Genomic DNA, 14,245 nt, shown 5'->3' with positions numbered 1-14,245 from the left:
ACCTCTTCGAGCTACGTCATCCGATCTCCATCAATCTTGAAGAACTGTCCACTACCCTTAACACCATCTCTCCGCCATACTTTCTCCGGGCTTGCGCCCCTTTGAAATATATGTCGTCGCACAACGGATTATCATCTCTCGAAACAATAATATCCCCAAATATACCATTTAAAATATATAATATGCTTTATATATATATATATATATATATTTATTTAATATATATATACGTCTTCAGTTATACATATATTTTATGTTTGTCTATATATATATATACACATATATATATGTATATGTATATGTATATATATGTATCATTATTATATCTTCAGTATCTGACTACATCTAAATGCATCTACAATTAATCCAAAAAACGAACAAAACAAAATAAAATAAAAAAAGGAAAAGGAAAAGGAAAAAGAGACAAGTGTATCGAAAAAGAAATAGTAGAAATCCATTATTGTATTTACGGCCCCGAGAAAAGCATCTATGTACATGCGCTGTGTTTTCTCACTTTCAATTTTCCTTCGACGTATATAATATTCGTCCCACTCCGGGCCAAACAGCGGTGACACGCGAATTCGCTCTGCCTTTCCCTATCTACGGAGTAAAAAGGATTAAACGGCCGTAAACTTTTTTTCTTAGGCCGCATCGCGCCCAAATTTCACCGCACTGCAGGTAAATGGGACTTCTCCCTTTGGTCGGAATGCAACAACTTCCACGACAAAGAACTCCGTCTAAGCTCGTGGCTCTTCTTCGCGATACAACGACAAACACTATCTACATCGTATCAATATATATGCACGATAATCTTGTACCTTTGCGTGCTCTCTCCGTGAAGGGAGCAAGCTGCACAGAGGAAACTCGATCGAAGATTGGAGATTCTATCGACGAGACTGAGAAAGCGAGTCATCGTTGGATCCAGATGAATTTCTCGCGGCGATTGTCAATGCTCGTGACAGTTGACGCGAGTTCCACTCATCGGCATCAATATTATTCAAATTTTGACAGTTTGATCAAATTTTGACAATTCTGACACGCCGATTATAGAAGCCAAAATTAAAATAAACATGACAAAAATGTTCCGCTATTATAAAATTGAAAATTCAGTTCTACGTGTAAGAAATATGTGAGACAATTTAAAATGTTAATTTTGAGATTCATTAAATTTGCATAAAATAAATTTGAAGTGGCATTCCAATCTTACTAAAAAGTTGCTCTTTTCTTCTCTCTCTCTTTTTCTTTGGACCCAACGGATGGCTCGCGTTCCGCGGAGATAGATCTGAGTTCCTGACAATGAGAAATGGCTCGCGAGAACATGATAGAATAAAGCACTACACGATGAAAACATGGAGACTCTAAAATTCGCGCGAATAGGATCGAGATTAAAACTTAGGCGTGTCGAAATAACTCTCTTCGCCGTCCATAACGCTAGCGTTGCAGCGCATTCCGAATTCCCTTAAATATCTCCGTCTCAAAATGACATTAACTATCTTCTTCTTTAGAGATTATGCATTTACAGACACCGACATTATTGACTTTCCACGAAGCCGCTCCCGCGGAAGCGTCTGGCAAGGATTTGCTTATCTCAAAGTGGCGGTAATATATCTCGCCTGCGCGTATATATCTATCTGAAAACGCGGTCTTACTACACGGTAGACGGTAGAAAAACTGTATCGCATATAAATAAATACTATGGACCTACACACTGGAATACTTCGACGGAGTAAACGTCACAATCCTATCAATAGGGAGACAAAGGAAAACGCGATAGACTCGGGAACTCGGGGAGAAGAGAAAGCGCGGCCCGCAGGGACGACTGTACATAGCAGCCTCGATAGTTTTGGTCTCGATAGTCCGGAACCGAAGAGAGAGAAAGCTCAAGAATACACGTTTCCTCCATTTTATTTCGCTACAAGCTAGCCCTTCCGCCGTCTCTAGCTAAAGTCCTAAGAAAATTGTGAAACGCGGATGCTCGATCCGCTCGCTCGTGAAAACTGAGACTCCACGCGTTTTGCCGAACAAACACAAACGATACCACCAATATACGCTAAATTCGAGATCGGAAATTTACATTACGTTACATTTATATTTACGTCAGAATGTTACGCCACCTTGCAGCAGAGCAATGTAGAATCGTATCGTCGATTTGCAAGACGGGGAAATGAAACGGAGGAAACCGTGCAGAAAATGGAGAACAGCGAGTTGGATCGAGAGAATCGATAGACAACCGACAGACAAAAAACAGACAGAAAGAGAGAGAAACGGGAAAGGGGAGAGAGAAGGATAGTCAAAGTTAAGAAAAGGGGCACAGGGGAAAGAGAGAGATACTCCCTCCGATGTGCCGCAAAAGGCGTCCCGCATGGACGAGGACGCCTGCTAATAGCTAAGCTACCGGAGATCATTTGAAAACTGTCCACGGGAGTCGCAGCTAGCCAATCAAGATGCTGCGATCCTCGGCCTATCGATTATCTACTTTAATTATTAACGTCGACTTATTACTGAGTTTGTGTATTACTTTAGATAAATCCTCTATACATACACGAGTTTGTTCCCCTGTCTCCACTTTATGTGTTCTCGCCCGTACCCCCCATTTCTACCCTTAGAACATTTTTGGAATACACGTCTCGTCATCCCTCTCCGATGTCTCTCTATGTACGCGTACATTCCGCTGTACGGTGCCGCGGACGTCCAGCGAGGCCGATCGACTATAATCACCGTAAATCGATCATAATTCAAATGAGGCAAGGTCCATTGTGCGTACGATTAGTTATTATATTAGTATATGATATTATGAAATGTATGTCAGAAATTCCGATTTCTTCATCGTCTCTCCCCGACGAGGCATTCGTCGGACCTCGCGAAACGTCGTCGCAGCGTCGTTAGAAAAAATCATGGACAAAAATGACGCCCTGCCAACCGATCTCGGTCGCGAGATCGTGTTGTCTACAAGCAACCTACACATAGACGAGTTAGTTCGTCTACCGGCGAGATCAAGAGAGGGACGGACGCGCAAAAAGAGAAGACAGAGAATGAGAGGCGTGTGGTCCGCCCTCTCTCGTTCCCGTTAATCACACTACTTTATTTAATTCTCTTTATTTATCCATAATGAGATCATCATTTGATTATTGGGTTTAATCCTCTTTGGATCTCGTCCTTAGCTCCCCGTCACCCTTATACCTCCCTCTTCGTGTCACGGGTCCGATCGTGTCGCGTAATACGCAATTCGGTTACTCTCGCCCCGGTTATCTCCCCTGAAATTTTACCCCTCCCCCTTCCGCCGTCCTTCGTCCTCCGCCTACAAACTCACGCAGGGCGAACCGTCGCCACGAACGACGCTTACGTTCGAGATAACTCCTACATCGCGCGAGAATGCACTTCATCGACGCATGGGCATCGACGCCGTCAGCTCGCAGTCGCTATCCCTCGCTTCATCATCCATAGCAATCACAGTCAGAATTTATAGACAGCACGCACGCTGCGACAAAGTAAGCAGATAGGACGGACGATCCCTTCGAGTGACGACGTCGATTTAATCAATAGGAAATAATCGAGAGATCGGAATCTTACACAATCAGATTCCTAATCAAAGATCTTACTAAATTCTACGTAAATCCGTCCGTCCCGAGGAGAGACAAAGGGAATTACATTTAATAGAGAGCAACTTCCGATTCATCGAATCAATCGTCGATCATGATCATTCATCAATTTTCATATCAATTAATCATCATAATTAAATTTTCCATTATCAAGCATTAAATCAATAATCGTAATCATTAATCATAAATTATCAAATTAATTATCATAATCATCAATTATCGATTAGCATAATCAACAATGATCAAGAAATCAGAAGCACGCGCGACTCGTCGCTACTTTCATCGTCGAGATCAATATATCAATATCTAAAAAGTAAAAAATCAAAAGTACGTCGCGCAGATTCATTACGTTACTTTCATCATTATGATCAATACATCAATATCTTGCACGCAGTCGGCTGGTCCCTTGGGAACCGATCGAAATCGACCAAGCGCATTCTCGTCGCGTAGTCGCGCAGCAGGCGCAAAATACGAGACAGCATGTATATAAACGAGACGTATAAAATACAATCAAATCGAGGCGGATGTTCAAACAAGAGAGAGACAATTCGTCTAGTCGACGTGCTCTATCGTCGAGCAAATCCACCGTCCGATCGCAAAGAGAAATCCGGCGTACATGCCGTGGACTACCTTATCCTTTCGATGATGCGCCCGGTCGAGGATCCCAGCACTTTGAGATCGTAGACACTCGAAAAGGAGTCACTGGCGGCCCAACTGATACAATTGCCGATCGAATCCACAAGATCATCCGAGACGACGGCTGGACGAGACCAGTGCGTCTATCGCAGACGAGAGACGAGTCTCCAGCCGAGGTACAGAGCCATCGTTGCCCAGAGAGTCTCGCGCAACGGCGTCGGGATCAGCAGCGACAGCAGATTATCGGTGAACGATGAGTTCCTGTTGCGAGCATTGGGCAGACCCGGGCCGATCACTGGCAGTCTCGACTTCTCGCCTTCGGCGTCCTGCAATAGCAAGTAAAAACGTCGAACGTAGAGTATCAATTTTGAATATTGCTGAGACATTTAAAGTATCCGCTTGTCTCAAGAATAATGTCGACCTCTCATTATGAACCTCTTAAAATGTAAAGAGTACAGACATAAACAATGCCTCAAGTATCATATCAATACTCGTGTAGACTCGTAATAGTAGGTCGTTCGAAGAATAAGAGCTCGCGATACCGCTAAATGTCTTCGTGAGAATGGACAATTGGAGATATCTGACGAACAGGCGAACGGAACGATTTCTCCGATACTTTGGCGAAGATTTGAGGAAGGCGACCTGTGTCGTAAGTCGTAAGTTCGGGGGAGAATCAAGGAACGATACGGAAGGGAACGCCAGGTCTCGACGCGCGGGGTTAAGGTTCCTCCTAATTGGGAGTGTCCTAATTGGACGGAATTACTGACGATCCGGCACTCTCTTGCGGCTAAAGCTTCGGCGGAGAGAAAAAAAAGAGGAAGAAAAAGCGGCGCGGTCGTTTTATCGAGTCCCCTTAACCCGGGGAAATTTACACGGAGAGGCAACGACGCCTGACAGAGGGGAAAGGAATCGCGTCGCTAAAGTCTACAATGTCTACCCCGAGATTCTCGGCTTCCTTCGTTGAACCGCGCGAACCACTCGCGACCCAAGAAAAAAACATTCAATTACAGTCTGCTTATTAACGACACTAATTACCCAATTAACTTCCATTCCGCTGCGCCGACTGATGCCCACGGCTACCGGTGTTGGTACCATCGCGCCAGCGAGACTCCAAGAATCGTACAAATCGTCCGCGCACAAAAAGGAATTCCGTTAAGAGACATACTTATGAACGATACTTATTACCCAATTAACTCTTGCGCTATCCTCCGAGTCTGGCATCTTAATGATTTTGCGTATTAGTCGGTTCGGGAAAAGCTTGCGTTAATGAAAGACACGCGATTCTTTCGCGCGAGACGCCTGATTTGTCGTAAGAATTTGTACGGTTACAAGAATTCTCCTGAGTGATAGCGATAAAGATTCTATTTCTTATGGCAAGTTTGAAAAATGTTATTCTATATAAAAGCAATTTGATTCGGTAAGTGTGGAGACGTAAGGAGTATATAAAAAATCCATTACATCGACCTAGCCGAAGTTCGAGAGAATTATCACAGATCTTGATGATACGCGCTCGTAATATCTCGCGTGAAGAAACGATCTCCTGCCGCGGGACGATTAACCCCGGAGGGTTCCCTTTGTTTCTCCGTTTCGTCTGCCCGCCACCGACGTTATCTCGATTCCGACCCGCGGACTTCCGATTCTCGTCTCGTCTTAATCCACTCGCCGTGACCGGACGTGCAATAATAAATGCCCGGGGAAAGCCCAATCGGCGTGGTGGCGGGCTTTTATGGGATGACCATAATATCTGGACAGCATCGTCGGTTCGTGGCGACCCCACGAAAAGAAATAGATAGAAAGAGAGGGAGGGAATAGACGCTCTCTCGCACGCACGCACGCAATCACGCACGGGAGAAACATTCGATTCGTCGTCGACGCGTATAGGCGCGAGAGGAAAGATTATCTCGCGTGTGGAAAGGGCGGAAAGTAAGAGAAGTAGACGAGAATGTCACATTAAGGGAGAATTATGTGGGAGGGCGCGAGAGTGCTGCTCGTGGGAGTTCTGCTCGTCAATTAATAGTGTCCCTTCCTTGCCGTGGAATCGCGCGTCGATTCCGTAGGGCTGATCACCACGGAGATCGAAGGGAGCAGTCCACAGGGGCGTAATCTACGCTCGTTAATGTTTAACGCGCGCGAGGAGGTGCGATCGGCCACCTGCGACCGTAACCGAGACCACGAGATGGACTTTCTCTCTCTACGACGTACCGTTAGTCTCCGCGCGTGAAAAACCACGATGCCGTTTTATTGCCTCGCGGCTCGAAAGAAAATGATAGCTCAAGTGATACGATCGATGCGTCATCGGTGTACGATATGAGCAATAACATAAGAATACTAAGAAGTAGTAATACTAATCAGAAATATACGAAGATATTGAAGAACGTATTCGGTAGTATTCGGTTCGCGTGCGCAAAAATAAAAGTCCACGTGATACCGCCCATGAAATAAGTGAGTCAGCTCTCTGGATTTAAAAAGAGCGAGAACAAGGGCAACCATCAATGGCAGTAAAACGTTACAATTGAATGTATACAAAAGCGCATTAATACGCGGATTAGAAAGCACACTGTAGGAACGACGCAACGCGCACTCCGCTTTATGACGGATGAATCGTAAAACGTAAATTTCCCCGTGATTGCTCGTGCAACCGCAAGCAATTCTTCAATGCGCATTGCGAAAGGAAAATCAATATATCGCATTTCCGCGCTCACGTTCGCGAGGCCACTATTGGCATACTTACTGCGCCAAGTAAAACCGAGAAAAATAATAGCGGACATTCAAAGCGAACGAAATCAGAACTACGCCTACCTCTCGATTGTGCGCCGCGCGGTCTCCAAAATAAATCAATTTGCGTGCGTTGAGATAATCGGCGCCAGGCTATCGAGCCAGGCGGTGCTTAAAAATCGTGCGGCACGCTCGTGGCGATTTATCGCGAATTGTCGATCGGCCGGGTAAAAAATTCCAGCAATTACGCGCGCGTTCATGCGCGCGGTTTTCACGAGAGAGAAAGAGAGAAGGAGAGCGCGCGATGTGCGAGCGATTAAATGAACGCTCCGTTTCTCCGTCTTCGTCGGAAACGTGGTGCGCCGCGATAGAGAGGCCTTTACTACTGGCGCGCGCGCGACTACTGGCAAGATAGATTATTGTGCAACGTAATTGCGCGGTTTGCCGTGGAAACGGCCAATCGCCCGGCCGTAAGGTTTTGCCGCGCGGAGAGGCCGAGTAAGAAAAAGCCGATGGAAAACAGAAGTTGCGGTCGGTGCTCGTTCGGTACGCGCAATGCGCTTTCCGCGGCCACTGCCGATCAAGCGACCTGCGCCTACCGATGCGAGAGAGCCGTTGCGAGAACAACGAGATGCAGATGCGCTGCAGCATTGAATGCACACTGTAATGTATGCCATGTGCGATCTCGCTTTGCAACATTTCTTTTACATAAATAATCTGTTATATAAGTTGTATTATTATTACAATTATCACGTTAAAAGTTATCATTGATATTACTTACGGCCAGTAATAATCAAACATCAATCACCGATGATTATTATGATGATTTCGACATGATACAGTGACCAGCCGCTGAGGGCTCGTTACCGTCGTATTGCAGAAATTACTCGCGACTTTCACTATTTTTCGAGAGGTGGTCGCTTATCAAGCGGATTATTATTATTATTATAGCATGCATTAGATATATGTGTGCATGGAGCATTATATAAATTATCGGATAAGCGCGGCCGGCGGGCGAAACCTGACGGGCACGTATGGCATGGTAATAATTTTCTGATTTCCAATAAAGCGGGAACGCGGCGAACGGGAGTTTCCCCGAGCGCCGCGTGACAAAGCGTTATAAATTCGCGCGCAGGTTGCGCGTAGTAGGCAGCGCGGCGGCCACGTTCCGCAAGAGGATAAGCGGGAGAGTGCGTCGCGAGTGCGGCGAAGGTGAAAATAAGACGTGAACGAGGAGTTAAGCGGTTTGCGTGCGGTGCGCGCGGCTACGACCGGAGAAATATCGACTTTCTTGCGTCGGATCCCTCGCAGCGTGGCGGCCGGCCACGGCTTGCGCCATCGCGAGAGATCCGTTATCTTACCGCGAGGAGGGTACACTAATGTATCAATTTGCGCGTCGGTCAGATCGTTTAAACAACCGGATAAATGTCAGGCGCGAGCGAGCGCGCTTCGCTTCGCCGCCGTTACATCGTTTCATTGTATTATAGATGGCGAAGTTCATTATTATTGTCGATTGCGCGAAAAACGCGGTTCGTCCAGCGCGGACATAAATCCAATCGGAAAATCGTCCGGAAGGCTTCCGATCAAATTTTCGATACGTCAAGATTTGACCTATTTGCGAGTAACGAGTTTCGGAGCGGGAATATCGGTATTCCCCTGCGGGAAATTGGCTGACTTCAATTTCCCAAGCAACGCGCGAGAAGTCGGCTATTTCGCTGTTTCTGACACGTTGGAGTACTATATCCCACGTTTCACGAGACGAGCTCGCTCGTTCATCCATAATCCCATATTACATAAAAAACGCAAGTTACCAGGTATAATGCCCTCTCCACGCGGGTCAACGAAAACGCGTATGGCTGCGTGATTACCGCGTAAGTGACGATCAATCGGCAGGCTAATCGAAAGAGCGGGATAGATGAAACGCGCGAGATAGAGAGAACGGATAGGCGGAGGAGGGAGGGCCGCGATTGCACGAGATAATTGAAGATAATTTTCTCGGCCTGTGGCCACGCGGCTCGTGCTAGCCATGCCCACTTAACTTTCACGTAAGGGGATGTGGCCACTTAGTCGCTACATGCTCGCTTACTCTCCATGCATATGTAAAGCACCGTGCCGTCGGTGGTTTCCCGTGACCAGCAGGTACGAGGGAGTGGAAGACGGGGGGGAAAGCTCGTGATTTACGCGACATGTTTCCGGAAACCTCGGAAACATGGGAAGCTCCTGGATGCGTTGAAAAAATCGTTGAAAATCACGGTTCGAAAGTGAACTCCGAGCTCGCATTTAATTGATATATTTGCGGATACGACGCTCTAACGACGCGAGCAGCGCTGTTCTGCGAGAAAGTGCCCAGGTGAAGACATTACGTTAAATTTGCCTCATCGGAAACAGGATGTTTCAAGTCGGCCGACATCGGATGATGCACGAGAGCGAAGTCTCGTCTCGAGCGACGGAATTAAGTGATTCCAATATCAATTTCTGCGGAGCGGTAATGAGACATCATTTCACGCGGCTGCCACTGATCCCCGAGCGAGCGTTGTCAGCGGTGATATTAGTCTGATATTTCAATTTCTTCGGACGCGCGCGAACAAGGAGACCCCGTAGAGGAATCCTCGGCGATTCGTATTATCAACAAGGCGCTTCTCGAGTTACCGAGCCCAAGTACCGATCGGTACCCGATCTCTTACGGGTGGGGGAGATTTCTTCAATTTCACGGATCCATTCGCTCCCTTCAATTACCGGCACTTAACCAGCAATAATTAGACGTTCCGAGATTGGGTATCACGCCGGCGGACCTTTAAAGCGAATAAAAGCGAGACGGAATAAAAGAGGAACGCCCTTTCCACCTTGTTCGTCCTATCCCTCGTCTACTGCTTCTTCCTTCTCTTCCTTTTCTTATTAGTGTCTCGTCCTCCTACCATTCACTCTCTTTCAATCCGCAATGGCAAACAAGAGTCGTCGTAAAACCGGGGAGAGAATTGTCTCGCTCGTCGATACATATTTGATCGAACGACCCTCTACTGTCTTTTCAATGGCGAGGAACCGGATATCTCGTAACGACCGAGGCAGTAATCAGAAACCTCCCGCAATTATTGTCCCCGTTTCTTTCGCGCGTTGGAGGGACGTTGGAGGGACGGTGAACCGGATAAACCGTCACCGTAATATTGGCGTCGCGCAATATGTTTATCTCGACCAATAATGGATACCAATAACGGGATAGTAAACGACGGGAAGTCGCACTCGTAATCAATTAGAACGTATCAAAGAATGTTTGAAATTCAGATCCAACAGAGATGAGAATTGTACCTAATAAGTTTCTTGACATATCTTTAAGAGATAGTCTACAACGGAAAAGAGAGAGAAAGTTATTCCAGATAAATGAATCTTCCGGGCCTGCCTCGAGCCAACCAACGTGCGAAAATGAATCTCTCGAGATAACGTCGCGAACGTAGTTTCATCTATGCAGCGTTAATCTCGTGGATGATGATACCGCGCGGTTGCACGTTCAAGATATCTCCGACTCATCTCTTCATCTACTCATTCCACGCCGAGTACAATCGTCGGCTTCCTTTCTTCCGATCGCAAACGAGAGAGGGGCAGTCGTAAAATCCCAGAGAAGAACCGTACCAAGTTGGCGATACATATTTGATCGAACGACCGCCGCCGTTCGGAGGAGGGCGGGTGGAGTTTTGATGAAGTACCGGTGGCACGGGGCCGCGTGCACGCGGGGGGCAATACTAGACGTCTCGACGATGGTGAGCTGATATTTATTGCACCCGCGGGACATCGCCGGTACTCTGATATAACTAAATTCGCGTTTATGGCCGTGCGCCCGCACGACGACGACGGTGGTTTCTATCTTTCTTAAGGAAGAAACACACCTTATCCGCGAGGCCACTGCAGTCGGGCGCCTGGAATTTTCGCGGCGGAATGGAACGCACTGAATCATTCGTGACGCTATTATATCCTGGATATCGGAGGAAGGATCTGGATACCGAGGTCCGTTCCCGGCTGAAATCGATTCTCGCGCGACGTCGTCGAGGTGAGCAGATACAGTCCAATGAAACAGATGTACCAACTCGGTGAATGTATCAAAGTAATGAGTTATGATGCATTCTGACCAGACACGTAATTTGCGAGCGAGTAATTGCAAATATAATGGAGTGAAAATATTTTAAAACTTGTTATGCGTTTTGGAAAAATTTGTGTGAATATGTCTCTCATAAAATGTCTCTGTAACGTGCGCGGAACGAAAAGGAACGCATGCGTGTTACGAGAGTCGCGACGTAATCTGTAAATTAAGTAATAGGAATTCAGGGGATACGGAGCGAGCGAAATTTCAAACTAAACACCCGTCGGCAGACTTTTCGCCGCGTATTCGTTACCTTTTATAATACCCGCGACGCAAGGGTGGCTTTATGACGAATAAAAACCTTCATGGGGGAAGATGAAATTGCGACGCGTGGAGTGAAAAGTTACACGATAGCTCCCGTGCGTGCGAAACGCGTACCGTACAATTTTTATGCGAGGCGTTTTACACCTGTACTCCTCTCACCGTAAACGCTTCTGTACTATACCATCAGCGATAGTGGTATCGTCGATGTGAGCAAAAAAAAAAGAAGGAAAACGATAATAATACTGGCGTGTTCGGAATTATCGATAACCCGAGGTACGGTAAACTTATAATGTTATAACTTTCCTATTATAAAAGCATAAAATCCGATACAAAAAATATATACGTGCTAGATTTCCAATTATATTTCGATATTCCGATCGGTATGAATATCGATTAATTCGCTCAAGTCGCGAAAACAAAATGAATAATATGGAATGCTCTTTTCCCGCACGGAGATCCGCATTCTCTCGTACTTGATCGGATCAGAATTGCGGATCTTGGTGCGGTACAACGAGCTTGTGTGTAACACTGACCTTGGTCCTGCACGCGTGGAAATCACCGGCGATGCTCCTGAGATTGGTACCCACGTTCGCCCACGATTGCCTCTCGTTCTGGCCAAGGTGGCAACAGCTGCCGTTACAGATGCTCACCTCGATCGGGCCTGATGGACCCATAACGGAGCTCTCCATGATGGAGCTCTCTGATGCGAAGCGTCTTCGAGGCCGTGGCCTCGGGCTTGGCAACGGCCCGCTGCTGCTGTTGGTGCACTCGGGGAACTGGAAGGTCGCGTCTCTCATCGGGCTGCTGGGGACGGAAACGGTCACATGGGGCGACGGCGGCGGCGGCAGCTGATCCATGGCCGACTGCACCAGATCCGGCAGCGGCAGGGTCGACATGTCCTCGGCATTGCCGGGGTGCAGCACGATCACCACGGGTTGCTGGGGGTTGTTAGTGCCGGCCGGTTGTCGCGGTACCCGATCTATGGAACAAGAACAAAACGAGATCGTTTATTAAGATTTGCTCTGTGAGAACTTCTCAAAATCGTGTGTTAATCAAAGAGGCTCGCCAATGTAACTGATGACAAAAATCTGGAAGTGCGACACGATCGTTCGATAATCGACTCGCGCATGTCGCAATCAGAATTCTCTCTGGCGAAGAGAGAACTTAACGAGCGGCAGCGTCACGTGATAGTTGCATTAATAACAGTAATGACCGCGGTTTTACGGCTTGCACGAGGAAACACACCCGTGTGCCAACGGACGTAATAACGTCTGTGCTCGTATCGCCACGGCTCATAACGACAATTGATTACACGCGGATTACGTCACAATGGCAACCCACCGGTGACCGGAGCACGCTGAGACGGTTAGCCGGCGTATAAGGTTTAATGCCACCGATCGCGCAGCACAAGGTAACGCGGACCGAGTATGGGCAAGAACGACATTGTTGGGTAATGATCGCTTTAAAATTTATAACGGGCGATACGGCAACCTTCTCTCCGAGCAGTTTCGACATTTGCGATGTGGCATTACGGGCGACATACTCTCACGCACGCACCTGTACCTTCGTTTCATCTAGATGTCGGAAGAAATACGCTTTGTTTGCGAGAAGTGTATTTTTATAATTAATTTCAAATATAAAAATGTGAAGGTACTTTAAGCACAATTGAATCATAATCAATATCATGTTGCCATGTGCTTGCAATTTAGGATTAGATGCAATTTAAGAATCAGTTTACGAATTTGCATGCTTCTTCGAGGGTCATGATACGGCAACCGCCGACAATCACATCGAGACGCGTCAAGCAAATCAACTATTCCGAGCTCGACAAACATCGGTATCTACGCTTGGAGAACGTGCGTTATCGTGCACCACGGCAGACTGCCTGTCTCGTGTCTGGATGTGTACGCGCGTTTTTATCTCCCGCGGCTACGATTTCGTAGAACAGTCCTCATCGATAAAGCCTCGACGCGCTGTCTCCGCTACCGAGTGACACGCTTTCCGTTGCGCTTACGTCGTCGCGCGTATGTACGCCATCGAGATGTGTTTTCCCTCTCTATTATCGCGCGATCGCGCGCTGACGGTTCCATTGGACGACACCACGTCGCACTTTCTCGGCTTTACAAATGATATCTGACATTGTTTAATTGCGATAGCCGCAGTTAAAAATAAACATCTCCTCATCCCGCAATCGACATCGTGTACGACTGATGTCAGACGCACGCAAGCACAGGTGATGTCACTTTTTCCGCTACGGATAACGGGAAGCGTTAGCTTGATAAGCGAGTCCGGGAAGCTCACTTGGCGTTATCAAACGAGATCGCGATCGCACTCTCGGTGCTCTCGCGGTTGCAACCTTGAAAGTGCATCGCGTGTGAGTGAAAGCATCTTCCGCGGAAAGGCGACTACCATGCCGCGGGGCTCCAGAAACATTTAGACACGGCCACTTTTCATATCGCGCGATGGATGCGCGTTGCAGCCGCCGGAGCCATGCGTGACAAAACTACAATTCTACCGTGCCTCGCGGGCCGTCATTGTCTTGCCTCCGCGTCTCTCTTTCTCTCTTCTCCCGCGAGCAGCCGTGCTCGCACGTGGTTGCATCCTTGACATTTCGAGTAAACGTCCACAGTGACTCGGGGCTCTTTCACTTGTGCAACGCGCGCGAGCATCAGCACGCATCGTCATCGCCTACGTTCGATTAGCCGCTCGCCGTCGCGAAACGTTCGATAGCGCGTTCGAGATTGCCGTGGCAGGCGGCAGCTCCGGGGGAGGAGAGATGCGCGGCCGGTCGCTTGCGCGCTTTTCACCGCTTGCAAAATATAAGCGCATAAGAGATGCGCGGCATCGACGCCCCGTTGCTTTCTATCTGCTTTTCCAGCCAAATGCCAATCGACGGAGCCCG

At 47.5% G+C, this 14,245-nt stretch overlaps 1 protein-coding gene across 3 annotated transcripts in view; it reads right to left on the bottom strand.

Annotated features, from left to right (window-relative positions):
• Positions 1-444: 444 nt before the first annotated feature.
• LOC105282535 overlaps positions 445-14,245 on the bottom strand; it is a 36,877-nt gene continuing 23,076 nt past the window's right edge. For all 3 annotated transcript variants that reach the window (XM_011344562.2, XM_011344563.3, XM_011344561.3), the window contains 2 exons: positions 11,877-12,322; positions 445-4,561 (listed from right to left, as the gene is read on the bottom strand). In XM_011344562.2, coding sequence (XP_011342864.1) covers positions 4,379-4,561; positions 11,877-12,322 — 629 coding nt within the window. In that variant the 3' untranslated portion in view covers positions 445-4,378. The remainder of the gene's footprint in view (positions 4,562-11,876; positions 12,323-14,245) is intronic.

Source organism: Ooceraea biroi, chromosome 4, assembly GCF_003672135.1.
Source record: "Ooceraea biroi isolate clonal line C1 chromosome 4, Obir_v5.4, whole genome shotgun sequence".
NCBI lineage: Eukaryota > Metazoa > Arthropoda > Insecta > Hymenoptera > Formicidae > Ooceraea > Ooceraea biroi.
The sequence above is the reverse complement of the archived record's forward strand: the minus strand, read 5'-3'. Positions and strand labels throughout refer to the sequence as shown.